This window comes from Schistocerca americana, chromosome 3 (assembly GCF_021461395.2).
Source record: "Schistocerca americana isolate TAMUIC-IGC-003095 chromosome 3, iqSchAmer2.1, whole genome shotgun sequence".
Taxonomy (NCBI): domain Eukaryota; kingdom Metazoa; phylum Arthropoda; class Insecta; order Orthoptera; family Acrididae; genus Schistocerca; species Schistocerca americana.
This window is the reverse complement of record NC_060121.1, coordinates 147,913,321-147,940,274: the sequence shown is the minus strand read 5'-3', so window position 1 is coordinate 147,940,274 and position 26,954 is coordinate 147,913,321. Positions and strand designations below refer to the sequence as shown.

At 39.0% G+C, this 26,954-nt stretch overlaps 2 protein-coding genes across 2 annotated transcripts in view; both read left to right on the top strand.

Annotated features, from left to right (window-relative positions):
- Window positions 1–15,613: 15,613 nt before the first annotated feature.
- Window positions 15,614–16,907, top strand: LOC124605931. The gene is made up of 2 exons (XM_047137889.1): window positions 15,614–16,001; window positions 16,405–16,907. The coding sequence occupies exons 1-2, from the start codon at window positions 15,614–15,616 to the stop codon at window positions 16,905–16,907; spliced, it is 891 nt and encodes a 296-aa protein (XP_046993845.1).
- A 2,362-nt stretch (window positions 16,908–19,269) lies between these two features.
- LOC124605930 (mucin-17-like) overlaps window positions 19,270–26,954 on the top strand; it is a 121,745-nt gene continuing 114,060 nt past the window's right edge. The window contains exons 1-3 of the mRNA XM_047137887.1: window positions 19,270–19,536; window positions 19,660–19,856; window positions 25,465–25,668. Coding sequence (XP_046993843.1) covers window positions 19,517–19,536; window positions 19,660–19,856; window positions 25,465–25,668 — 421 coding nt within the window. The 5' untranslated portion in view covers window positions 19,270–19,516. The remainder of the gene's footprint in view (window positions 19,537–19,659; window positions 19,857–25,464; window positions 25,669–26,954) is intronic.

The window sequence follows — 26,954 nt, the reverse complement described above, 5'->3', positions numbered from 1 at the left end:
TGCATTATACCAAAAGAAACTCTGTATCTGCTATTTTTCTAGATTTGTCTAAAGCTTTTGACACAGTCATCCATACAAAACTAATTGAGAAACTTGAAAGCTATGGTGTATGTGGACATGCTGTGTAATAAATAAAATCATATGTTAGTGACAGATAGCAGTATGTGAGAGCAGAATCTGTATGTAGCTGTGAAAACAAGGATATTGATTATGGTGTACCTCAAGAATCTGTACTTTGTACACTTACGTTCAACCTATTTCTAAGCAGTATAGAAATCAATGAGAAGGACCAACTAGTACTGTATGCTGATGACATGACATTAGTGAATCTAGAAGCAAAACTGGAAACATTTGGAAGAAGTTCATTTATGGCGACAAATAACACTGTATAGTGCCTTATACACAATAACTTAATTATAAATCTAACAAAGACAATGTTCATGGCGTTCTCAAATAGAGGAAAGAAAGATGACACAGATATATTCATAGATAAAACAAGATGGGGATAAGTTATATTCATAACATTTTTAAGAATTACAGTCGACAATACACTCCAATGGAAACAACATGTAGACAATGTCTGTTGTAAATTAAGTACCATAATATTTTTTGTGAAACAGCCAAGACATTATGCTAACAAAAAACTTCTATGTATAGTGTACCATGCTGTATGGAATTACTGTTTGGAGAAAGTCCAGCAGCACTAACACAAGAAAAATTTGTGTATTGCAAAAAACGCTGTTAGAAGAATTTTGAATAAAGAACAAAGTCTTACAGAACTGCCTTCTGTAACCTAAGAATATTGACTTTTGCAGATATGAACATATACAGAACAATAATTTCACTAACCAAAGGCAACACATTACTAGAAAAAATGCAAATCTTGGTTCATGACAGAAGCATTCACAAGAAATAAAGGCCAACTGAGAAGTATACTACACAGTCTCAGAGCTGCTGAAAAAGGCTCTTTATATTCAGGTGTATGGTTTGCACAGCAACTCAGCAACTTCTTCAGTGTCTGCAGGACATTATGACAGAAATGATATTCCAGAAACTTCTAAAGTGTTACTTACTGGAAAAATAATTTTGTAGTATTGAAAGGTATATGTCCAAAGAATGGGGAATGCTGTTATTACTTGTGTGTGTGTATTTGAATCAATAAAAAATAATGTAACTTGTAGTGGTAGTATAACGTTTATATTTCAAGGTATTGTCTAAAATACAAACCAGTCAGTCAATCCTTCAGCCAATCGCTTGACTGCACTGGCATAGCGAAGTTGCACAAAAAGAAACTTTAGTGTCATGATTCAATATCTTGGACTCTAAAGGTGAGAAGCTATAGAGATGACCTAACGCCACAAATTCGAAGTCAATGACTTATGCACTCCTCCATATTGCGGAGATCAAATCATTGTGAGTAGCCAGGTCTGTTGGTGTATTATTCGTCAAAATAATGGTGTAAAGTTGTGAAAAATTAGTTACTTGTGTTGCCTATGGATGAACAAACAGAAGTTGAAAGATAGCTGTTATCTTCTGCAGGCAAATATTTTAGCTGTACTTTAATTTAAATCTGACCAATAACAAAAAATGTTAGTAAACACCAGATTAGATTAGATTAGATTAGATTAATACTAGTTCCATGGATCATGAATACGATATTTCGTAATGATGTGGAACGAGTCGAATTTTCCAATACATGACATAATTAGGTTCATTTAACAACATACTTAAGTTAATATAACAACTTTATTTTTTTGTGTTTTTTTGTTTTTCTTTATTTTTTATTTTTATTTTTTATTTATTTTTTTTAATATTTTTGTTTTTTTTCTTTCTTTTCTTAATTTATATCTAAAAATTCCTCTATGGAGTAGAAGGAGTTGTCATTCAGAAATTCTTTTAATGTCTTCTTAAATACTTGTTGGTTATCTGTCAGACTTTTGATACTATTTGGTAAGTGACCAAAGACTTTAGTGCCAGTATAATTCACCCCTTTCTGTGCCAAAGTTAGATTTAATCTTGAATAGTGAAGATCGTCCTTTCTCCTAGTATTGTAGTTATGCACACTGCTATTACTTTTGAATTGGGTTTGGTTGTTAATAACAAATTTCATAAGAGAGTATATATACTGAGAAGCTACTGTGAATATCCCTAGATCCTTAAATAAATGTCTGCAGGATGATCTTGGGTGGACTCCAGCTATTATTCTGATTACACGCTTTTGTGCAATAAATACTTTATTCCTCAGTGATGAATTACCCCAAAATATGATGCCATATGAAAGCAATGAGTGAAAATAGGCGTAGTAAGCTAATTTACTAAGATGTTTATCACCAAAATTTGCAATGACCCTTATTGCATAAGTAGCTGAACTCAAACGTTTCAGCAGATCATCAATGTGTTTCTTCCAATTTAATCTCTCATCAATGGACATACCTAAAAATTTGGAATATTCTACCTTAGCTATATGCTTCTGATTAAGGTCTATATTTATTAATGGCATCATACCATTCACTGTACGGAACTGTATGTACTGTGTCTTATCAAAATTCAGTGAGAGTCCGTTTACAAGGAACCACTTAGTAATTTTCTGAAAGACAGTATTGACAATTTCATCAGTTAATTCTTGTTTCTCAGGTGTGATTACTATACTTGTATCATCAGCGAAGAGAACTAACTTTGCCTCTTCATGAATATAGAATGGCAAATCATTAATATATAATAAGAACAACAAAGGACCCAAGACTGACCCTTGTGGAACCCCATTCTTGATAGTTCCCCAGTTTGAGGAATGTGCTGATCTTTGCATGTTACGAGAACTACTTATTTCAACTTTCTGCACTCTTCCAGTTAGGTACGAATTAAACCATTTGTGCACTGTCCCACTCATGCCACAATACTTGAGCTTGTCTAGCAGAATTTCATGATTTACACAATCAAAAGCCTTTGAGAGATCACAAAAAATCCCAATGGGTGGTGTTCGGTTATTCAGATCATTCAAAATTTGACTGGTGAAAGCATATATGGCATTTTCTGTTGAAAAACCTTTCTGGAAACCAAACTGAAATTTTGTTAGTACTTCATTTTTACAGATATGTGAAGCTACTCTTGAATACATTACTTTCTCAAAAATTTTGGATAAAGCTGTTAGAAGGGAGATTGGACGGTAATTGTTGACATCAGATCTATCCCCCTTTTTATGCAAAGGTATAACAATAGCATATTTCAGTCTATCAGGGAAAATGCCCTGTTCCAGAGAGCTATTACACAGGTGGCTGAGAATCTTCCTTATCTGTTGAGAACAAGCTTTTAGTATTTTGCTGGAAATGCCATCAATTCCATGTGAGTTTTTGCTTTTAAGCAAGTTTATTATTTTCCTAATTTCAGAGGGAGAAGTGGGTGAGATTTCAATAGTATCAAATTGCATAGGTATGGCCTCTTCCATTAACAGCCTAGCATCTTCTAATGAACACCTGGATCCTACTATATCCACAACATTTAGAAAATGATTATTAAAAATATTTTCAACTTCTGACTTTTTGTTCGTAAAGTTTTCATTCAGTTTGATGGTAATACTGTCTTCCTCTGCTCTTGGTTGACCTGTTTCTCTTTTAATAATATTCCAAATTGTTTTAATTTTATTATCAGAGTTGCTGATTTCAGACATGATACACATACTCCTGGATTTTTTAATAACTTTTCTTAATATAACACAGTAGTTTTTATAATTTTTGATAGTTTCTGGGTCACTGCTCTTTCTTGCTGTCAGATACATTTCCCTTTTCCGGTTACAAGATATTTTTATACCCTTAGTAAGCCATGGTTTGTTACAGGGTTTCTTACGAGTATATTTAACTATTTTCTTGGGGAAGCAGTTTTCAAATGCATTTACAAAAATGTCATGAAATAAATTATATTTTAAATTGGCATCAGGTTCACGGTACACCTCATCCCAGTCTAACTGCTGTAGGCTTTCCCTGAAATTTGCAATTGTTAAATTGTTGACTGAACGTACTACTTTGGAGGACTGTTTAGTATTGCTGAATGGAGCTATGTCATATATTGTAACTAGCTGTGCACCATGATCAGAAAGACCATTCTCAACAGGCTGAGCATTTATCTGGTTAAACTTATATTGGTCTATGAAGAAGTTATCTATCAGTGAGCTGCTATCCTTTACCACCCGAGTAGGAAAATCAATAACGGGTGTCAAATTGAAAGAACCGAGTAATACTTCAAGGTCATTTTTCCTATTACCCTCTTTCAGAGAATCTACATTGAAGTCCCCACAAATAGTAATTTGCTTCCCCCTGTCTGACAGATAGCACAACAAGGAGTCCAAATTTTTCAGAAATAGATGAAAATTTCCTGATGGGGACCTATATACAGTTACAATTATAAATGTGCCTTTATTTAATTTAAGCTCACAGGCACATGCTTCTATATGTTTCTCTACACAAAACTTTTTTGTTTCTATACTTTTTGCACAATGATAACTTTTGACATATATGGCAACTCCTCCTTTCTCCATATTTTCTCTCATTACATGTGCAGAGAGCTTATAACCACTTACATTTACCTTATCCATATCAGTAACAATGTGATGCTCAGACAGGCATAGTATATCTATTTCATTCTCAGCTTCTAAATCTTCCAAACAAACCAGAAGCTCATCTACTTTATTCTTTAAACTCCCAATATTTTGATGAAATATACTTACATTATTTTTAATTATACTTTTATGAGAACCTTTCCTTATTCTAACATTTGCAGTACTCTCCTGTCTGAGTTTCTCATTGTGCTTAGGCCTAGTTCCTATACCAGTGGTCACATGGTGTTCAGAGAGGCAGATTATGTCAATTGGGTTGGGTGACTTTAGTTCATCAATGCAATTACCTAGGACTGAGATACAACTTGGTGGAGATAAAATTTCTGGTGATTGGTGAAACTTTATAATTGATAGCTGTGATTGGTGATCCAATGTGCCAGAATTGTGCTGTTGAATATCTTTCCTAAACTGAAGATTTGTTTCAATCCTGACCTCTCGTAGAACTTGACATCTTTCTGTCTTAGCTATTCTAAAAAAGGTGCTGCTCCAACACCTGTAACCACTGGTATTTTACCATTCATGGCAGTGCCTCCCCCCCTTAAATTTCCTGCTATTACCCCAGCCAGTTTCCCCTTCCCTTTCCTGTTGAGATGTAGGCCGTGCCTGGTATAGTCCCACCTACTGAGATAATCAACAGGAACCACACCAATATGAGCCCCCGCACCCGACACAAGCAGCCGTTCCAACTCCAAATTAACTCTCCCAACAGAAGAGTTCAAATGAGGCCGGTCATAGCGTCTCAGGACAGATACAAACTCAACATTGGTGTGTCTCGATGCCGACGCAATCTTTACCAGGTCACACTTTATACTGTACCCAGGATCTCTGTTGATGCTGTTCCCTGGCCCTCCCACAATAACCACGGTGTCTTCCCTGGTAAATCCTTTACAGAGCGAACCTAAATCCTCTGTCACCTGATCCAGACTAGCACTTGGTTTGAAAAAATTTGTGACCTGGTATTCTGGTCCTAATTCCTCCTGCAGAAGTTGGCCTACACCTCTGGCATGAGAACTGCCTAACAACAAAACTTTCTTCCTTTTCGATGACTTTCCTACATTCTCTTTCAATTTCCTATTGAAAGTTTGTTGTGTCCTGTCTACACCTACCTCTGCTTGAGGCTCATCAGTTTCTAACTGAAGCAACAGGTCAAACTTATTTTTGACATTCACCACAAAACTGTCAGACTTAGTTCTAGGCCTGTTCCTTCTGCTACCTGTTGCCACTTCCCACCTCTCTTTGCCCTTCTCCCTCCTTAACCTGTCCAGATCTTCCCTAGCCTGATCTAGCTCAGCCTGAAGGGCAGCAATTTTCCCCTCCTGTTCCACTATCTTCCTATCTCTGCTGCAAATCCTACATAACCACTGATGAGCCTGATCCACTTTCCCAACACCCACGCCACTGCAGTCCCCCCAGTGAAAAAAACTACTGCATCCATCACACCAAACCCCGGAACTAACAATCCTACGGCAAGTCAGGCACTTCTCACTCATGGCAAAAATAATACTTTAGCTAGAATAAATCAATTAAATTACCGAAAATCAAAAAAGACGTTACAAGAATTAAGCCTATTCACAAATGTATATAAGCAAGTTTCTGATTTAAAATTCCGCTGGTTTTCTGAGATCTGTATTAAAACAACGAAGGTATACGCTATTTATTATATATTTCACTCGATGGAATGAAAAAAGGGCAATTAAACGTGATACTTTAACTTTGATTCTCCAAAAACGTTACGAGAATAGGCCTATAAACAAATGTATATAGGCAAGTTTCTGATATAAAGTTACGCTGTTTTTCTGAAATCTGTATTAAAACAATGAAGTTATACGCTATTTACGGTAGTTTACTTATTTGTTACCGAGAAACTAGTTAAATTACCTTGAAACAAGAAACAAACACGTTTACAAAATTTAAGCCTAAGCACGACTTCGCGAAGTTACGATCTTTTCGTCTTTTCTGAAAAAATACGCAAATAAAAGTCAAACCTTTAACGGCAAGACTAAACGATACACTAATGCACGTATTTAATTTGTTGTCAGCGTTAAACTAAATTATATTCCTGTCTAAATCACTTAACTTTCTGGAAATGGTTTCTGGCGTCACTTACTCGGCGGCCATCTTGGTTTACCTGACCTTTTTCAGAAAGGCGTCATATATCTATCCAACAGGTCATTACAGTTTCAACCAAATCAGAGAATCTGGAATGTAGGAAACCTGCATATTATAAATAAATAATCACAATTGTAGCTGAAGGGAAAACTACACAGACGAGATAATAAATCGTCAGAAGCAATGTTTCCCCACACAGAAGAACCAATTGCGCAATTGTTGCTAAATCTGGGCCACAAACGGCAGGAACCTTCAACACATTTGCTCTAGAAGCAAAAGTAATAACTTTTACAAAAATACTCGTATATTAGAAAGTGGTCAAGTGCATGAAAAGTGAGTCATAGGATTCCACAAAAAAAATTTGACATGACATGAAAAGTACCTATGATAATAACAGCAGACAACAACAGAATATGTGTTTCTCATGCATGACATGTTATTATATTTTCTTGTTTTCAGCGGAATAAGTTGCAAATCTAGATATATTTGAAAGTATTTCTTCATGAATTAGCTGTAACTTATGTCATAGAATCATAGTGTTTCGACTGTTTTTACATGTTTTTCAAGATAATACATGCCTCTTGGTAATTGCTAAGGTATGGAAAACAAAAATATCACAACTATTCCGTCAGTTAAGTAGAAAATATTTGAAAACAAACATTATCCTTAATAGTTATATCACTGGCTGCTTTATCAACGCTTGTAGCGCTAGTGTCGCTCGAGCAATCGAACATTAACAACTTTCGCACCAAAGAGTACCGAGTCTATTATATTTGTTAGACTGTGAGTAAAGCAGCTGAGTAAATGGGTTTGCAATAGTTAATTGCCCAATTCTTTTCGCGAAAAAGGAGGATAAAATTATCAAGACACATACATGTCGAGTGTGTTAAATAATTACGTTACAACCAAAACAATAAATATGGACAACGGCTCATTCGGCGTGGGAGAAGGTCCCCCCCCCCTTGCCACCCCCTGACGTGGAGTTCTACGACCGAGAATTACAGGGAGCGGAAACACTCTTGAAAATGAGTATGGACATCGAGCAGAGGGCGAATTCTGTGACAAAATGCTCACTTGAGCGGAAGGAAGAATTAAAAGAGAAGAGATGAGCAGTCAGCATTCAGTAACACCAGCAACAAATAACAACATAGGTACAGAATCCGACAGCACTCAACACAGGTATGTCTGACAATTTAGTTTAAATGAAGGATCAAGTTCCCTTCCCCACAGGGCGATTTTGAGGACAGCACTGGGTGGTAGGCCATTTAGCACTCAACTTACACAAGAATAGAGTAACGAACGAAGAGAAAATCTATCGCAGTCAAATGTACAGCTAATATACGATCAAAACAAAGGTTACAGGTATTGCAGTGATGCAGTAGTTCCATTTTATGTATTTGTTGCGTGACTTAACTGTAATGTATGTAAATACAACTCGTGGTCTAGGGGTAGCGTTTTTGATTTATAATCAAAACGTCTTCGGTCCCGCCACTGCCTCAATTTTGATAAATAATCAGCATTGGCGGCCGAAGACTTCCGGCATAAGAAGTCAGCCTCATTCTGCCAACGGCCTTGTCAAAGAGGGCGGAGGAGCGGATAGAGGTTCAGGGCACTCTCTTGTCCTAGGGGTGGGAAATTGCCCCTAAAGGCGGAAGAATCAGCAATGATCAATGACATGAGGATGCAGAAGGCAATGGATACCACTGCATTAAAGACACGTAACGTGTGTCCACAGGGCATGTGGCCTGTAATTGAAGAAGTGTCATGATGATCTCTCCATTGGCAAAAGATTCCGGAATAGTCCCCCATTCGGATCTCCAGGAGGGGACTGCCAAGGGGGAGGCTACCATGAGAAAAAGATTGAATAATCAACGAAAGGATAACGTTCTACGAGTCGGGGCGTGGAATGTCAGAAGCTTGAACGTGGTAGGGAAACTAGAAAATCTGAAAAGGGAAATGCAAAGGCTCAATCTAGATATACTAGGGGTCAGTGAAGTGAAGTGGAAGGAAGACAGGGATTTCTGGTCAGATGAGTATAACAGGTGTAGGATTCGTTATGAATAGGAAGGTAGGGCAGAGGGTGTGTTACTGTGAACAGTTCAGTGACTGGGTTATTCTAATCAGAATCGACAGCAGACCAACACCGACAACGATAGTTCAGGTATACATGCCGACGTCGCAACCTGAAGATGAACAGATAGAGAAAGTATATGAGGATATTGAAAGGGTAATGCAGTATGTAAAGGGGGACGAAAATCTAATAGTAATGGGCGACTGCAATGCAGTTGTACGGGAAGGAGTAGAAGAAAAGGTTACAGGAGAATATGGGCTTGGGACAAGGAATGAAAGAGGAGAAAGACTAATTGAGTTCTGTAACAAGTTTCAGCTAGTAATAGCGAATACCCTGTTCAAGAATCACAAGAGGAGGAGGTATACTTGGAAAAGGCCGGCAGATACGGGAAGATTTCAATTAGATTACATCATAGTCAGACAGAGATTCCGAAATCAGATACTGGACTGTAAGGCATACCCAGGAGCAGATTTAGACTCAGATCATAATGTAGTAGTGATGAAGAGTAGGCTGAAGTTCAAGACATTAGTCAGGAAGAATCAATACGCAAAGAAGTGGGATGCGGAAGTACTAAGGAATGACAAGATACGTTTGAAGTTCTCTAACGCTATAGATACAGCAATAAGGAATGGCGCAGTAGGCAGTACAGTTGAAGAGGAATGGACATCTCTAAAAAGGGCCATCACAGAAGTTGGGAAGGAAAACATAGGTACAAAGAAGGTAGCTGCGAAGAAACCATGGGTAACTGAAGAAATACTTCAGTTGATTGATGAAAGGAGGAAGTACAAACATGTTCCGAGAAAATCAGGAATGCAGAAATACAAGTCGCTGAGGAATGAAATAAATAGGAAGTGCAGGGAAGCTAAGACGAAATGGCTGCAGGAAAAATGTGAAGACATCGAAAAAGATATGATTGTCGGAAGGACAGTCTTAGATACAGGAAAGTCAAAACAAACTTTGGTGACATTAAAAGCAACGGTGGTAACATTAAGAGTGCAACGGGAATTCCACTGTTAAATGCAGAGGAGAGAGCAGATAGGTGGAAAGAATACATTGAAAGCCTCTATGAGGGTGAAGATTTGTCTGATGTGATAGAAGAAGAAGCAGGAGTCGATCTAGAAGAGATAGGGGATCCAGTATTAGAATCGGAATTTAAAAGAGCTTTGGAGGACTTATGGTCAAATAAGGCAGAAGGGATAGATAACATTCCATCAGAATTTCTAAAATCATTGGGGGAAGTGGCAACAAAACGACTAGTCACGTTGGTGTGTAGAATATATGAGTCTGGCGACATACCATCTGACTTTCGGAAAGGCATCATCCACACAATTCCGAAGAAGGCAAGAGCTGACAAGTGCGAGAATTATCGCACAATCAGCTTAGCAGCTCATGCATCGAAACTGCTTACAAGAATAATATACAGAAGACTGGAAAAGAAAATTGAGAAGGCGCTAGGTGACGATCAGTTTGGCTTTAGGAAAAGTAAACGGACGAGAGAGGCAATTCTGACGTTACGGCTAATAATGGAAGCAAGGCTAAAGAAAAATCAAGACACTTTCATAGGATTTGTCGTCCCGGAAAAAGCGTTCGACAATATAAAATGGTGCAAGCTGTTCGAGATTCTGAAAAAAGTAGGGGTAAGCTATAGGGAGAGACGGGTCATATACAATATGTACAACAACCAAGAGGGAATAATAAGAGTGGACGATCAAGAACGAAGTGCTCGCATTAAGAAGGGTGTAAGACAAGGATGTAGCCTTTCGCCCCTACTCTTCAATCTGTACATCGAGGAAGCAATGATGGAAATAAAAGAAAGGTTCAGGAGTGGAATTGAAATACAAAGTGAAAGGATATCAATGATACGATTCGCTGATGACATTGCTATCCTGAGTGAAAGTGAAGAAGAATTAGATGATCTGCTGAACGGAATGAACAGTCTAATGAGTACACAGTATGGTTTGAGAGTAAATCGGAGAAAGACGAAGGTAATCAGAAGTAGCAGAAATGAGAACAGCGAGAAACTTAACATCAGGATTGATGGTCACGAAGTCAATGAAGTTAAGGAATTCTGCTACCTAGGCAGTAAACTAACCAATGATGGACGGAGCAAAGAGGACATCAAAAGCAGACTCGCTATGGCAAAAAAGGCATTTCTGGCCAAGATAAGTCTACTAATATCAAATACCGGCCTTAATTTGAGGAAGAAATTTCTGAGGATGTACGTCTGGAGTACAGCATTGTATGGTAATGAAACATGGACTGTGGGAAAACCGGAACGGAAGAGAATCGAAGCATTTGAGATGTGGTGCTATAGACGAATGTTGAAAATTAGGTGGACTGATAAGGCAAGGAATGAGGAGGTTCTATGCAGAATCGGAGAGGAAAGGAATATGTGGAAAACACTGATGAGGAGAAGGGACAGGATGATAGGACATCTGCTAAGGCATGAGGGAATGACTTCCATGGTACTAGAGGGAGCTGTAGAGGGCAAAAACTGTAGAGGAACACAGAGATTGGAATATGTCAAGCAAATAATTGAGGACGTAGGTTGCAAGTGCTACTCTGAGATGAAGAGGTTAGCACAGGAAAGGAATTCGTGGCGGGCCGCATCAAACCAGTCAGTAGACTGATGACAAAAAAAAAAAAATGTAAATACCCCCCCATGCCCTTGGGGAAGATACTATTTACCTCGGATTCTGAGTACAAGCAGAAAATTACAAATCTGAGGGCTGTGGGAAAAACAGAATTGAAACTTATATATCAAAGAGAGAGGGTGCAAATATGTTTGTGGAGGACAGCCTGATACATCAGAAACAGGTGGTAGCATACATATCAAACCACAGAAAACAAGGAGTTATTAGAACCATAGATCCCGAATTAACAGAGTTAAGAGTTGAAAGATGCTATTCAGTCTACAATTACAGCCTGCCACATGTGCAAAATGGTCAAGAGAATAATTAATTTAGAAACAACGAACTAAATACCCTGGGAAGCACTTGCATAGCAGTTCCTACCAGAATATGTGACGATATATGGCGTGAAGTGTAATGTTACACTGTATATACCCCTACTGAGGCAGTGTTTGAAATGGCTTCAGTACTAACATCTTAGTAATCAATGTCAGTCACAGACTTGACACAGTCAATATGAGGGGAACCATGAAACAGCTCAGTGCAGAAGTGAAGTCATGTGATGTGTCCACTGTAAAGAGAACCACACATCGAGAGATAAGTCTTGCCCAGTGTGTCTCTAACAACAAGAGATATAGAAACCGTCAGCTACATGTAGTATATCCTTTAAGGGAGCTGAAGATTATGTAAACCAAAGACCTTATGCTGATGTGGCAGGGAAACTTGGTAGGAGTAAATTGGATTGGGAGAGTTCCCTCCCCCCCACACACACAACGTAATAGGTATTCAGCACAGATTCATGACAACTGTTCATCACAGTGGGCGAAAACAAATAAAGACTATGCCAGCTACAAGTCCTCTTTTTTCAAATATAAATTTACCAATATTTCTTATTAAAGACAACCCATATGTACCACGACCACATACTCCTGAACAGCAACAGACAATTATAGCGGGAGTGGAGGATAAGAATACAGTGATAATTGAACAGTTGGTGGCTGGAATAACAAATCTAATAATACAGTTTACCTCATGAAAAGATAGTCTGCGTCAAGCTAACATATACAATATGGTTGCTTTTATGGTATAAAAAAATATGGATCAGAACAGAAATAAGTTATACTTACACTCTACTCAGATAAACAGAATAACAGATATTAAAGTTCTCCAGTGGAATGCCAGATCATTATATGCTAATAGAGAGTAGTTCATACAATGAGCTTTATACTGATGACTACTCTATTGCTGTTATAAGTGAAACCTGGATTAAACCAAATACGTCTATTGATGTCGAGGATATCAAGAAACAAGATCTAATAGAGAAGATGGAAAAGGGGGAGTAACCATACTGGTTAGTGCGAAACTCAACTACAAACCAGTTACAATGCCACTACCCAATCTTGACTTTCAAGTAATAGCAGTAGAAGTAAGTACTAACAAATGGCGGTTCTCCATTGTATGCCTGACAATGCTGTAGAATTACATCTTCAAATCTATAATGGAATTTGGATGAATCAAGAATTGGTCCCAGAATGAAAGACACAGATCAGCGTCCTAATATATAAAAAGGGAAGATCCATTATTAGCCACTTCCTACAGACCAACTGCATTGTCGTCATGCATTGCTAAAATATTGGAAAAACTAATAAAAAGGCGATTGGTATGCTGGGTAGAATCTTTGTCCTAACTAGCTGGATCGCAATTCGTGTTCTATAAAGGTAGAAGCTGCATGGACAACATTTCAATATTAGTCTTCTGTTAGCTGGCTCTGGTAAGAGCAAATATACAGCAACACTATTTTCGGATATTGAAAAAGTATAGATAATATTCAGACAAGTATACTCTTAGATAAGGTACTACTTTTAGGAGCTCCACCGCACTTTGTATAAAGTATGTTGTCATTAATCAGAGAATGAGCAATATGTTAGAAAGGATACTAGATTCAAGGGCCCACACTTCGTAGACAATGACATAAGGATCAGTACTCAGCCCACTACTACATGTGATATACACCTGTGATATGGAAGGGACAACAACTCAATCTGTTAGAATTGTACAGTTTGCAGATGACATATGTGTATTTACTTCCCATGTCGTATTACTGGAGGTGATGAACAATCTTACATCATCGATAAAGAACCTGAGTCGGTGCCTCTGTGAAAATGGCCTGATGATGGCATCTGAGAATTTTTGGTACTCATATACACTAAGAAATTATTTAATACATGTAGAGGATAAAGTAATACAAGTTAAAGCACTTATTCGGTTCTTAAGAATGACACGGGACAGCAAGCTTACTTGGATGGTACATATTAAAACTGTAATGGAAATCAGTGAGCAAATGCTTAATTTTATTCAGTCACTTACTGCAGCATGGTGGGGAGCGCATCCTTCGGTACTGCTGCCCGTATATCACTCGATCATTAGATACAGATTAGATTATGGATGTATATACTACAAGTACACGACATGCAAAATGTTATAGAAACTAATAGATTGCAGTACCGGTGTATATGCACCTTCTTAGTAGTAATGAAATCCACGCCAACAACGCACTCCTGGTGAAAGCACAAGAGATGCCCCTCCATATAAACGGGAAGATGCTCATGGAACGATACACAATAGAGAAATTATCATGCTCACACCATCCAATCCATCAGATTTTACGACTGCACCGTCCTTCTCACGAAATTTGGGGTAGAAAACCTTTTGATTTCATTTCAGCATATAATTAATTATGTGGCAGATGAGGGCAGAGCTATTGCCACAAGTACGTGGTGGCCTGTTTACCAATACAACTATTTCATAATCAGGAATCACATCTCATTCTAAATGGTAGAGGGAGAATCTGACTTCTTGCAGACCATTACAACACTGCAAAGACAAATGGAGGAAACAAACCAATGTGTAAAACACATATACACAGATGCAACAAAGACAGTAGAAGAGGACAACACAGGATGAGCTACATTTAGACTACAACTGCAGATGGCTCAAAAATATAGATTACCAGCAACTAATTGCGCCTATCTGGCTGAAACAGTCACAGTGTTAAAGGTGATACACAGGTGTACGAATAAGAAATACACATCCTGTGTAATATTATCAGATTCGAAAAGTGTACTTGAAACACTATCAAACATAAAAATCTCAAAAACCACCAATGAGTACATACTCCAATTTCGTTATTGGTATTATGAATGTCTCAGAATTCAGAAACAAATTTCATTTATGTGTAACCCTAAGTAATGAAAAATCAGATCAGTTAGCAAAGCAGGCTACGAGCAATGGGACAGCACTAGACATAAAGGTTCCCTATACGGAATATGGACAACTTATTCGGAAGAGGGTAGTCCAATCTTGGCAGGAAGAATGGACGCAGACCTCACGATACAAAGGAGGCGACTATGCGCAAATACAACCACGAATTCCGAAATGACCTTGGTTTGAGTACGTTTCAGGACCCCAACGAGCAACATCCACATTAAGGAGAATGAGGGACATATCTAGAGCATTTATTTCGATTGCATTTAAACTGAACACCAGCCTGTGACTGTGACGATACTACGCAGGGAGACACGAACCAGATATTATTTCAGTGCAGAACATATAGTGAGGCGAGAAACAAGTTATTAAAAATAAAATCTTGCAACCAATGTCGTCAGTCAAGCCCTTGCCATCTGAACTTAACATAAAAATCTACAGGAAGATAATCAAATTTATATGTAATGGAGAGATAAAGATATAAAGTTTAAAACAGGAAAAACCAAACTATACTAAAAGGAGCGGATATTGAGTGAACAAACATATTATTATTACGCAACAATGACTGAATGGTGTGTCCTGTGTGGAGTTGCTAGTCTCCCATCGGGTGCCTCCCCGGGTGGCATATAGGGGAACTATCACCAGATATGGTGGGTACTGGGGAAATACAATACCCACGGCGGACCAAAACTAGCAAGCCTCCGCCCCTCTAACAAGGGAAGGGGGTTGGCGGCAGGAAGGGCATCCGGCTGTAAAAACATTGCCAAAACAAGAGGAATGATGGATGCTTCTCAAGATAAATGTTCCGGAGAAATAGCCTCCCATTCAGATCTCCGGGGGAGGCATTTTGCGAAGGATCCAAAGGTGTTCAAGATCAGAGTGGGAACTCTAAACGTGGGATCGATGATGGGAAAGGGAAGAGAGATAGTAGGCATGATGCAGAGGAGGAAGATAAAGTCTTTGTGTGTGCAAGAGACAAGGTGTAAGGGCAATAAGGCAAAGATCTTAGCTGAAGGCTATAAGCTACTTTATAGTAGTGAAAGCCCAGAATCAAGAAATGGAGTTGGAGTTATTTTGCACAGAAAGCTTCAAGAAGAGGTATGTGAAGTCAACAAAGTAAATGATACGGTCATGTATGTTAAAATGATGTTTGGCAGAGAAATGGTAACAGTGCTGACAGCCTATGCATCCGAAGCGGGATGTTCGGAGGACGGGAAGGAAAAATTTTGGAGAGATTTGGATGGAGTAATGGTCGGAGTACCAGAGAATGAAAGAGTGATAGTCGGAGGGGATCTAAATGGTCATGTTGGTGGAAGGAAAGGTGGGGAAGAGAGGTGGCATGGAGGAGGGGGGTATGGCGAGAGAAATGAGGAAGGAAAAAAGATAGTGGAGTTTGCAGTGGCTTTTGATCTAGTGATTATGAATACCTACTTCCAAAGAAAAAGAGAAAAACTAAAAACATACAGGAGTGACGAAAATATAAGCCAAATTGATTACATATTATGTAGAAGGAAATATGGTGGGGAGGTGCGCAATACTAACGTCATATACGGTGAAGGAATAAACACAACATAAGTTGATTGTAGCGGATTGTGAGATGAAAGTATGTAAAAGACAGAGGCACATAAATCAATTTGAAAGGAAAATTAAGTGGTGGAGATTAAAGGATAAAAATTTGAGAGAGTAGTTTAGTGAAAAAGTACAGGGAAAGGTAAAATTGGCAGAGAGTGTGCAGGAGTGGTGGAAAATTGATAGTGCTGTTATAAGGAAGACTGGGGAGGAAGTATTTTGGTTAACATCTGGGAGAGGGGTGCCAGAAGATAAGGAAGCATGGTGGTGGAATGAAGAGGTGCAGAAGGTTGTGAAGGAAAAGAAAGACGCTAAGAGGAAGTGGGATATGTCCAGAAGTGCTGAGGATGGGCAAGCATACAAAAGAGCAAAGAAGGAGGCAAAACGAGCCGTGGCTAAAGCTAAAGCTGAATCAGTAAGGGAGGCATACGAACAACTACAGAAAAATCAGGATATGAGACAACTGATATGGATAGGCAAATCAAGAGATAAAGCTTCTAAGGATCTAACAGCAATAAAACAAATGAAAGATGAAATAGGAATAATTCTGCATGGTCATGGAAAAATAATCCAAATGTGGTTGGATTATTTTGAGAAATTGCTGAATGAAGAAAACGTAAGAGTGAAAACTGAGGAAGGAGGGCAAACAAAGGATTAACGATAGATATCAGTAGAGATGAAGTCGAAGGGGCAGTTGAAAAGACGAAAAATGGTAAGGCAGTTGGCCCAGACCAGATCTTCGTTGAGGTATGGAAGTGTTTTGGTAAAATGGAATTGAGCTCCTTTGGGATTTAATGAAGAAGTTTTGGCGACAGGAGGAGATGCCAGACAAGTGGAGAACTAGTGTACTGATCCCAATATTTAAAGGGAAAGGTGATGTGCAGGACTGCAGTAGCTATAGAGGTATTAAACTAATGGCACACACAATGAAAATTTGGGAAAGAGTTATGAAGCAAGATTACGCAAGGAAAATGTGGTGTGTGAAGAACAGTTTGGGTTCATGCCTGGACGAGGAACGACTGATGCAATACATGCTTTAAGGTGGATAGTGGAGAGACATGGGGAGCTACAAGCCGATCTACATATGGCTTTCATTGATTTGGAGAAAGCATATGACAGAGTCCCAAGCAACGAAATATGGAGAAGCATGAGAGAGCAGTACTTGCCAGAGAAGTATGTGAGGTTTGTGAAGGAAATGTACAGAGGAGCAGTGACACAGGTGAGAAGTAGTGTGGGGATGACAAGCGAGTTTCCAGTAAAAGTAGGGTTACTTCAAGGGTCTGCGCTTAGTCCCTACCTCTTTGATCTGATTATGGATGTGTTGGTGAAAGATGTGAAGAAGGAAACGCCGTGGAATATGATGTTAGCGGTTGATGTGGTTCTTTGTGAGCAGAGCATTGACAGACTTGAGGAAAAGCTGGAGGATTGGAGGAAGGCACTAGAAGAAAGAGGGATGAAAATTAGCAGGACAAAGTCAGAATATTTAACACTGAAGGATGTGCATATGAGGTTTGCAACATCCAGGATGATGAGCTGAAATCAGTCTGCAAATTTAAATACCGGGGGTCATACATACAGAGGGACGGAGGACTGGAAAGCGAGATACAACACCGAATAAATTGCGGTTGGAACAACTAGAGGAAAATGAGTGGAGTGTTGTGTGACAAGAAGGTGAGCATTGGTTTGAAAGGGGAAGTGTACAAGTTGGTGGTAAGGCCTGCTATAATATACGGGGCAGAGACATGGCCAATCACGGTAGCCCAGGAAAGGAAGATGGAACTGGCCGAAATGAGGATGCTGAGGTGGATGTGTGGGGTAAAAAGGAAGGACAGGATTAGAAATGAATTAGATAGAGGAGCTGTGAATATGGGACCCATGGGGAAAAAGATACAAGAGAGCAAACTAAGGTGGTACGGACACTTACAGAGAAACGGGGAAGAGTATATCGGAAACAGAGTTGTAAAGATTGAAGGAGCGAGAAGGAGAGGAAGACCGAAGATGAGGTGGAACGATAAGATATCTGGAGACCTAAGGGAGAACGGATGGAAGAAGGAAGAGGCAATGGATAGAGTACTATGGAGGAGAGGGATCCAGAAGAGCAACGCCGACCCTACGTGACATGGGACAAGGCGACGATAAAGAAGAAAGAAAGAATGACTGAATGGTGTGTAATCGAAGTCAAAAAACCAGACGATAAACTAACATAGACTGTGCGTATTGAGCTCACTGGATATAACCTGCCGCGTTGTGTATGCAACTTCGCGCGTAAAGAAAACTGAATTCCCGTGGGGGGGGGGGGGGGGGGAAGAGTTGAGCAGTGCAATAGGAGTTTAGTTGACGTGAGTGAACAGGCTTGACGTGAAGTACACCGTGAATACACCTTGACGTGACGGTGTGTACTGACCTTTTAATCAAGGCAGTGATTTTCTGTGTTGAGATCTGTTTTAACTTCGAATTTTTATAGTTCGAATTTCACTCATTCCAGGGGTACTCCTTTACCTCATCGAGGTCTATTTTTTGAGAAGACAAATATTTTAACTTATCACAACGTGTGAATCAACACAAATTTTTGCTCCTCTGTCCGAAGTGCATCGAAACGGAAACGGACAAGACCGCCGTAGACATTTATTGGCATTTGGCAATAGTGGGCCGGATCGACACAGCCACGGATAGATTTTTTTTTTCTCTTCTGTTTTTTCAGCATGTAACAAACATGGACCACCAAGCAGTGTACGTAAACTGTTGCGAACATTGTTGCAAAACATTTTTCAAACTTAATATAAACGAGGCGTCATTGTCTTTAGAGAAATGCTGACTATTAGCAACTAATTGAGATTGTAGCCGTTTGACCGTTTCAGAGCACTACAATGTCACAGTGGGCACATTAATGCTTATAATACTTCTGCATGGAACAATACACAGCGCCAGACGTATCTATCTTACGCGCCAGATAGAATGTTGGTAGTAATGCATTGAGATGATTGGTGGGTTATAACAAAACAGTGAGTAACCATGTTGAATTGCGGTGAGAGGCCGCAAGTTATTTAGTGTTTACGTTTTCCCGTAAATCACAAGCAAAATGTAAACAGTCTTTTTGATAACATCACTGTTTTTTTTACTTTTTGATAGCAAACGACAAATATTTTCGCGGTGTCAGGCATCAGTGTCGTAAACACCGTCGTAGTAAACCGATTACTGTAACAGTTATCATGTTCTTTACTACGAGACCAGGACCTCGAGGAAAAAACCTTTTGGATCCATGAAATTATGCCAAAAAAGGCATCAAGGTAGAACATCGAATCTACTATTCTCAGTTTTTTACCTGCAGGAGCTTTGTTTCTTACCTTCTTGAAGCTGCATACCTGTAAAATATTTTACATGTTATTAATTAACCCTTGTGTACATTGCAGCAGAAACAGGGAATGGGAACGTGAACGTCGCGAGAGACTAAATAATTGCTTTAAGTCGCTCGAAAGTCTTTTACCCAGTCATAACCCAACAGCATCACTCAGTAAGGTAGACATCGTTAAGAAAGCAGCCGAATACATACGTGAGCTCGAGAAAAAGAATGCAAACCTGCTAGAGGGAAACACAGATAAAGAATGTTGTAAGTTTTCGGAGATTCATATTGTCTTGTTATTAACTTAATGCAACAACTTTTACTTTGTTGGTAGATGATGTAATAGCTTTTCATCACAGTGTATCTGTTTTTATTTACTCTATGTATAGTGCCAGAAGAGCTCATACAGTGTTCCATTGAAGAAAAGTCTAACCAACATCATTTGTACAGAAAAATCGATAGTTTGATGATATACTCTACATAGTCAAGTGATAGTTGTTGACATGTAAGAGTTGTGTAGTATGTATTCATGTGACACCTTTCATTAGATTATTTTGGAATGTTGCATTGTATTGTTTCACCTGTACTGGTGTCTATAAACCATGTTTGATTCTCAGTGTCCACCCTTCTGATCTTTTATGACATGAAAGTAGTGCACATCACAACCACGAGCAGAAAATCTATATAACCACCCCATTTGTTCCTCCCCAGCTTTCTCAAGCTGCTTCTTGACTCTGCCTTAGTCTGCTTCTAAGCTGTTCTGTTTAGTTGGTTTTGTAAGACTTCAGACTCTTGGAAACACTACTTTCACAGTCTTCATCTTGCTTGTTGTTCTGTTTTGGACTGCCCTCCCCTCATCTCACCACCATGTAGGCTAACACTGCTACTCTACATGCCTGTGAACACTAGTTTACTTCCCTTATCTTCTTCCTGTCAGTTGCTCCTCTCTCTTTATCTCCCCCCTCCCTCCCTCCCTCCATCTTCCCCCCCCCCCCCCCCCCTCCATCCCTCCATCTTCCCCCCCCCCCCCATCCTCACCTTTCCTACCCTTCACCTCTTCCCATCCCATTCAGGCTACAGTCCTGGGACATTGTAGTTATTTGTATTTGTGTCTGGTTGTGCACTTTGTAGGGAAACACAAGTTCATGTAGAGAGAAACAAGTCTTTGTAGAGAAACACAAGGTCTTAAGTTGAGCTCCTATATTTAAGTTCTTGTTTATAAGCATATTCTCTTCACAGTTTTTTTAAATTAACATAACTGTTTGTATTCTACCTGATATTTTAATCATTGGGCAAGTCTATCATATGTCATATGAACAGAAACAACATTGCCAAACTCAAACTCATTGGAATCTCATTAAGTGTTAGATTGGTTATTGGTGAAATCTCTGTCCAAAACTAGCCTACATTATCAGTTCCTCCTACAATCTGTTCCAAAAGTAAGGAAATATTGTACTTCCTTTGTCATCATTATCTATAGCTCTCCACATGTCATACAGCCATGGCTTCAGAAATTCATGTGGATTCAACAGAAGGGAAATGTGGAGGAATGTGAGACATTTCATCAATATATTTGAAATAGGTGATACCCCACAGCTCACAAATTGGTCATTTGAAGAATGGCATGATTTACTCCCAAGAGCTGCTGACAAAATTTCTGTATTTAATGACCAATTGCAGTCCACGGACTATCATCAGGTTCATAAAATACTTTCATCATTATGTGATATAGAATTATAGGCATCAAATAATAAAATCCATGAATTCATCACTTTAGTCAAATAGTAGTATAAATTACACTGTCAGTCGTGAAAGTGTGTCAGGCAGTGCATTATTTGATGTCAGTGATTTTATATTGCCTAATATGGTGATGTAAATATTTTATGAACATGATAACGGTCTGTGGATGAAAGCTGGCTGTTCAGTAAAGAAATTTTATCAGCAGTGCTTGGTAGTAAATCATGACTTTCTTCAGACAGTTCATCATATTTGACTGGTGATGTTATCAACCAGTATGTTGACTTGGTGGCATACAATCATGTGTATTTTAAGTATCATGCAACCAATATAAAGAACATTGGCATAGCATGTTCATAGGTTTGGTAATATTGAAGCATTTGATACTGACCATTGGCTTTGACTGATTACATTATCAAAATGGCTGACATAAGCAATTAATCTAAATCCAATATGCCAACCATCACTTCACCTATACAGTCATGGTAAGTACACAGCAGCAAGAGTTTCATCGTAAGTAATCTATTTAAATAATCTAAAAACCAGTATGTAAATAACAAGACACCTGTGGGAATTTGGCAGTATTGGGAGCAGACAAAAGCACCTCCCCATTTTTCTCAAATACCAAACAAATCAGAAATAAAAAAAATAATCTATTAACCTTACATTCTGACATTACTTAAATTCTCGAAAACAACTCAAATAAATGTTACCTGTAAGGATGATTAGGACAAAAATTGATAAATTCACATTACTTATTCTGCAGTAATAAATTCTTTGGTGCACATTTAATGATGAAAAATGATTTCTATAGGGGAGAAACAAATGTTGATTTCAGTGATATCCTTTAGTCTGTTGTACTGAAATGAACTGCACAATACCGACCATCCGCAAAAGAATGATATCCAAAACATAATAAGTCAGTTATGACCTAACCAGAACAACTGGTACTGTTTGACAAGAAATACTGAAGATACCTATAGATGATTTTTTACATGTTACACATGATTGCTGATTGTGGTTATTTGCAAATATACTGGTTGTTTTATGTTTCAGTACTTACAGTGGAGGTGATAGTTTGATAATGGATGACATGTCCAAAACTAATCACGACAAATAAAGGGTACTTCTCATTGCAACTTTGACAGAATTACAAATAACAGTTTTAAGAAAACAGTAATTAGTTGAAAACTGATATCACAAATCAATTCCTTAGATTTCTCGAAGCCGGTTCCATGCTGAATCAGTTGTCACAAATTGTCCTCGCAATGACAGCTCCACATAAAATTGCTATTGCTATGGGAAGGACCCACTACCCTTTTTCATAGCATTTCGATATTTTTTTACATTTAACATATTCCACTAGCGCACAATCTTCAGAAGGGAAATTATGGTGCTTTGCATATTATAATTTTTCTCTGACAGCATACAGTTTTTTTAACTTCATTGTCACATCAGTCACACAAGCAACACATGCATTGACCTTTTACAAGTAATAATAAACCCAACAACATTCCAATCATTGAAAATTACCACAAGAGAGCACCACCTCAAACGAAACACCTACTCTTCTCCGACACCAACTTTCAAACATGTTGCTCATATATGGTGCAACACGTGGTGACTTTACATCATGGGTTTAAAAAATAATAATTAAAAAGAACCTGGTGTTCATTATCAAACACTGTTGTTGACCTGTTGGTTTCACTAATTCATAACCAAACTGTTAAACTGCCACCTTTGTACATAATCTGTTTTTAGGTCTACATAACAGATCAGTCTGTATTTGTTGTCACTCGTCACTCACTAAAAGAAAAGGTGTTACGTCACTAGTCAGAGCAGAATGATAGTGTTATGCCTTCAGTATTCCACAATGGAAGAGCTATTTACAGTTATGGAAAGTAGCTGTGCTGAACCCACAACGTTCCAAAAATCTACTGCAATGTTATATTGATAGTTTGTTGGAAGTTTGCTATAGGCACCCATAAATTTCGTTTTGATCACATCATTTACTTCACAACACATACAGCAATGGGAATTACACTGTCCTGACACATTAATGTGGCCAACTGTCAAAGGCCTGAACAGCTACCTTTTGCAGCATGAGGCTTGCAGGAAGAGGGTCAATGAGGTTCTGGAAAGTATTGTACCGACGGGGATGTGGAGCCATGACGCCTCCAGTGCCATGGCCAGCTACATTAGGTTTCTTGGTTGAGGGTCCATGGCACGAACAGCCTGATACAGTGAGTTTGGTGGCAAAAGGCATATGGTAAACTCATCCTGGTGCTCTTTGAACTACATGTGTAAACTGTGAGCTTTGTAACACGTCGCATTGTCTTGCTGGTAGGAGCCATCGTGTGAAGGAAAAATAAACTTCATGTAGGGATTCTTATGGTCCGTAATGATAGAAGCACACATGTGTTGATCCATTGTGCCTTCCTGTTCCAGAATTGATGAGATCACCCAGGGAATGCCACAAAAACATTCCCCAGACCATAATGCTCCCTCCTGGTTGCAGGAGTTTTGGTTTCAGACGTTTCACACTATAACGCCAACAGCCATCTGTCCGATGGAGCATAAGACGTGATTCATCTATAAGGCCGCCTGTCACCACTCTGTGGATCTATTGGCATGCACTTTCCAGCCATCATTGCTGATGAACAACATTTGTTTATGAACCAGACACTCGCTGCAAAGGTCTCTACACAGCAACGTTCACTGAAGCGTTGTTCGGGAGACCCTGGTGGTAGCCCCTTGGTTCATTTGGGTTATCAGTTGCTCGACAATAGCATTTCTGTTCATCCGTACACATCTCCCCAGCCATCGTTCACTTGTGTCTTCTATGGCCTATGGTGCGGCACAGTTGCCTTGGCATTGGTTTTGGGTAGCATCATTTTTCCATGCATGGTAAATTTTAACTGCAGTGGCTCGTGAACAGTTTGCAGACTTAACCGTTTCGGAAATGCTTCAACTGTTGGCCTGAAAGCCAATGATCATTCCCTTTTGGATGTCAGATAAATTGCTCTGTTTCTGCATTATGACAATAGCATACTGTTTACCACGTCCACCTGACATGCTTCATACACCCTCCACTTCCACCTGCTCTCTGTGAGTGGCTATTGCACATTAGTGTGGACATATGCAGTGACACATTAATGTGATTGGACCGTGTATGTTTATTTGCTCCAAAGCATGTTCCTCGATCAAACTATTTGAATGTTATTTGCCTATTTTGTAATTGCTGTCACTGAAATGATACTCTCACATTACTACAAGGGGCGTTCAGTAAGGGGTAATGTAACACATTTATTTATCGGCCAATTTCGATTGAGAGTGATGTTTTGATTGGAAGGGTGCCGTGTGTAGCCTTCAGAATGGCATCTTGAACAGAGGGCATTCCAAGCAGAAAGCTGTCACTGAGATTGTTTTGGTGAAAAACCAGAACCCTGCAGACATTCATAGATGCTTGCAGAATGTCTACAGAAACCTGACAGTAAACAAAAGCCTAGTGAATCATTGGGCGAAGTGTTTGTCACGCAAAGTCATGCAAACCTGTCTGATCTCGTGCGTGACAGCTGGTTGCATGCGGCATTGACTTGCAATGTTGGAACATGCAGACACACTCATTCGAGGTGATCGACGGATCACAGAAAAACATATCACTGCACAACTGGATGTCTTTGTTGGTAGTGTTGACACACTCATCCACCAGTTGGGCTACTCGGTGATGTGTGCCCGTTGGGTTCTGTACCGCCTGACAGAAGACCGTGCAGAATTGCTTGTGGATTATAAGTCAGATCATGACAGTTTTTTGTTGAACACCTTCACAGGTGATGAAACATGGGCTCATCACTTTGAATGGCTCTGACAATGACCAGTACAGTGGTACCTTGCCGGCATAAAGACCTTTTCAGTCCCTTTCAGTAAAGTGGCATAAGGCCATCGCATTGAAAGGAGATTATGTTGAAAAATAGGGTTTTGCAGCCAAAAGAGTGGTGAATAATATGGTGTATTGGAATCATGGGTAAAACCAACCTGCTTTGAGAAAAAAAGTGTTGCATTACTTATTGGACACCCCTTATATTATAATCAACTTGTGGATGTTGCAGTTCTATTATTATTATATTTTGTTTTACAGTGGAGCAAGTAAAATTGTTGGAACGTCGTGTAAAAGAGCTAGTGGATTACTCACAGCTTCTGGCAAGCTTGTTGAAAGCTGCTGGCATATCTGTGCCAGCAGGACCTGGGCCGGATTTGGAAGTGCTATTAAAGAGACCATTAAAATGGTCTGGCAAGCTGTCTCTTGACCAGACCTTGCAGCAGCTTGCTGAGGCACGCCAGAGTGAGTAGCAAAATTTTAGTGTAAAATCTGCAATTCAAGTGACTGACAAAAATGATTTCCTGCTCATGATGTTGTTGTCTTTAGTCCAAAAACTGTTTGATGCAGCTCTCCACGCTAATCCATCCTGTGCAAGCTTCTTCATCATGGCATAACTGTTGCGAGCTGCAGCCATTTCAATCTGTTTACCGTATTCACACCTCGGTATTCCTCTACAATTTTTACCTGCCATGCTTCCATTCTTTACCAAATCGTCAATTCCATGATGTCTCAGGATATGTTAATCTTCAGTGTTCTTATATAGTGTCACATTTCAAAAGCTTCTACTGTCTCCTTGTCTGAATTGTTTATTGTCCACATTTCACTTTTATACAAGGCTACATTCCAAACAAATATTTCCAGAAAAGACTTTGAAATGTTCAAATTTATGTTAGATGTTAGCAAGTTTCTCTGTTTCAAAAGTGTTTCTCTTGCTGTTGCCTTTCTGCCTTTGCTATTCTCTTTACTCCTGGCGACATCAGTTATTTTGCTGCTCAAATAGTTACAGTATTCATCAACTACTTTTAGTGTCCCATTTCCTAGTGTAATTCCCTTTGTGTTGTGATTTAATTCATTCTGTTTAGCTGCTCTTCAAAGTCCCTTGAGTCTCTGGCAGAATTACCATGTCATTAGTGAATTTTAATGTTTGTGTTTCTTCTTCCTGAACTTGTAACTTTATTCCCAAATTTCTTCTTTATTGCATGCTCATTGTACTCATGGGAAATATGGAAGCGTCCGATCCCACCCGTCTGCTTTGACCCATGACGTCACAAATATGGCGGAAACAAAAACAAACACACACACTTTCCACAAGAAGCCTAATGACACTAACGGGACAAGCGCGGGAAATGGGGTTTTTTGGTTGGGGGGCAAACTAAATATAAACAAATTTAGACGCCTTGCGTAGCTACAACGTGTAAGTGAAGACAGCCATGCATGAATACCCACCCACCTCCCCAGGGGTCGTAACCCCTGCAACCCATAAAAGATAAAGATGCTTCAGTAGCTGATTAGTGTTTTTTGTCTTTTTTAAAAAAAAAATCTCACGCGATAGAACGAACAGATCAGAAAGATAAATATAATAAACTAAAACAGAAATTGGAGGAAACAGATAATTAAAATAAGTAATAAGTGTTTTTAAATTTAAAAAAAACCTCACGAGATAGAACGAACAGATCAGAAAAGTAAATAAAATAAGATAAAACAGAACTGGAGACAGCCACACTCAAACCAAACTCGGCGCCGTCATG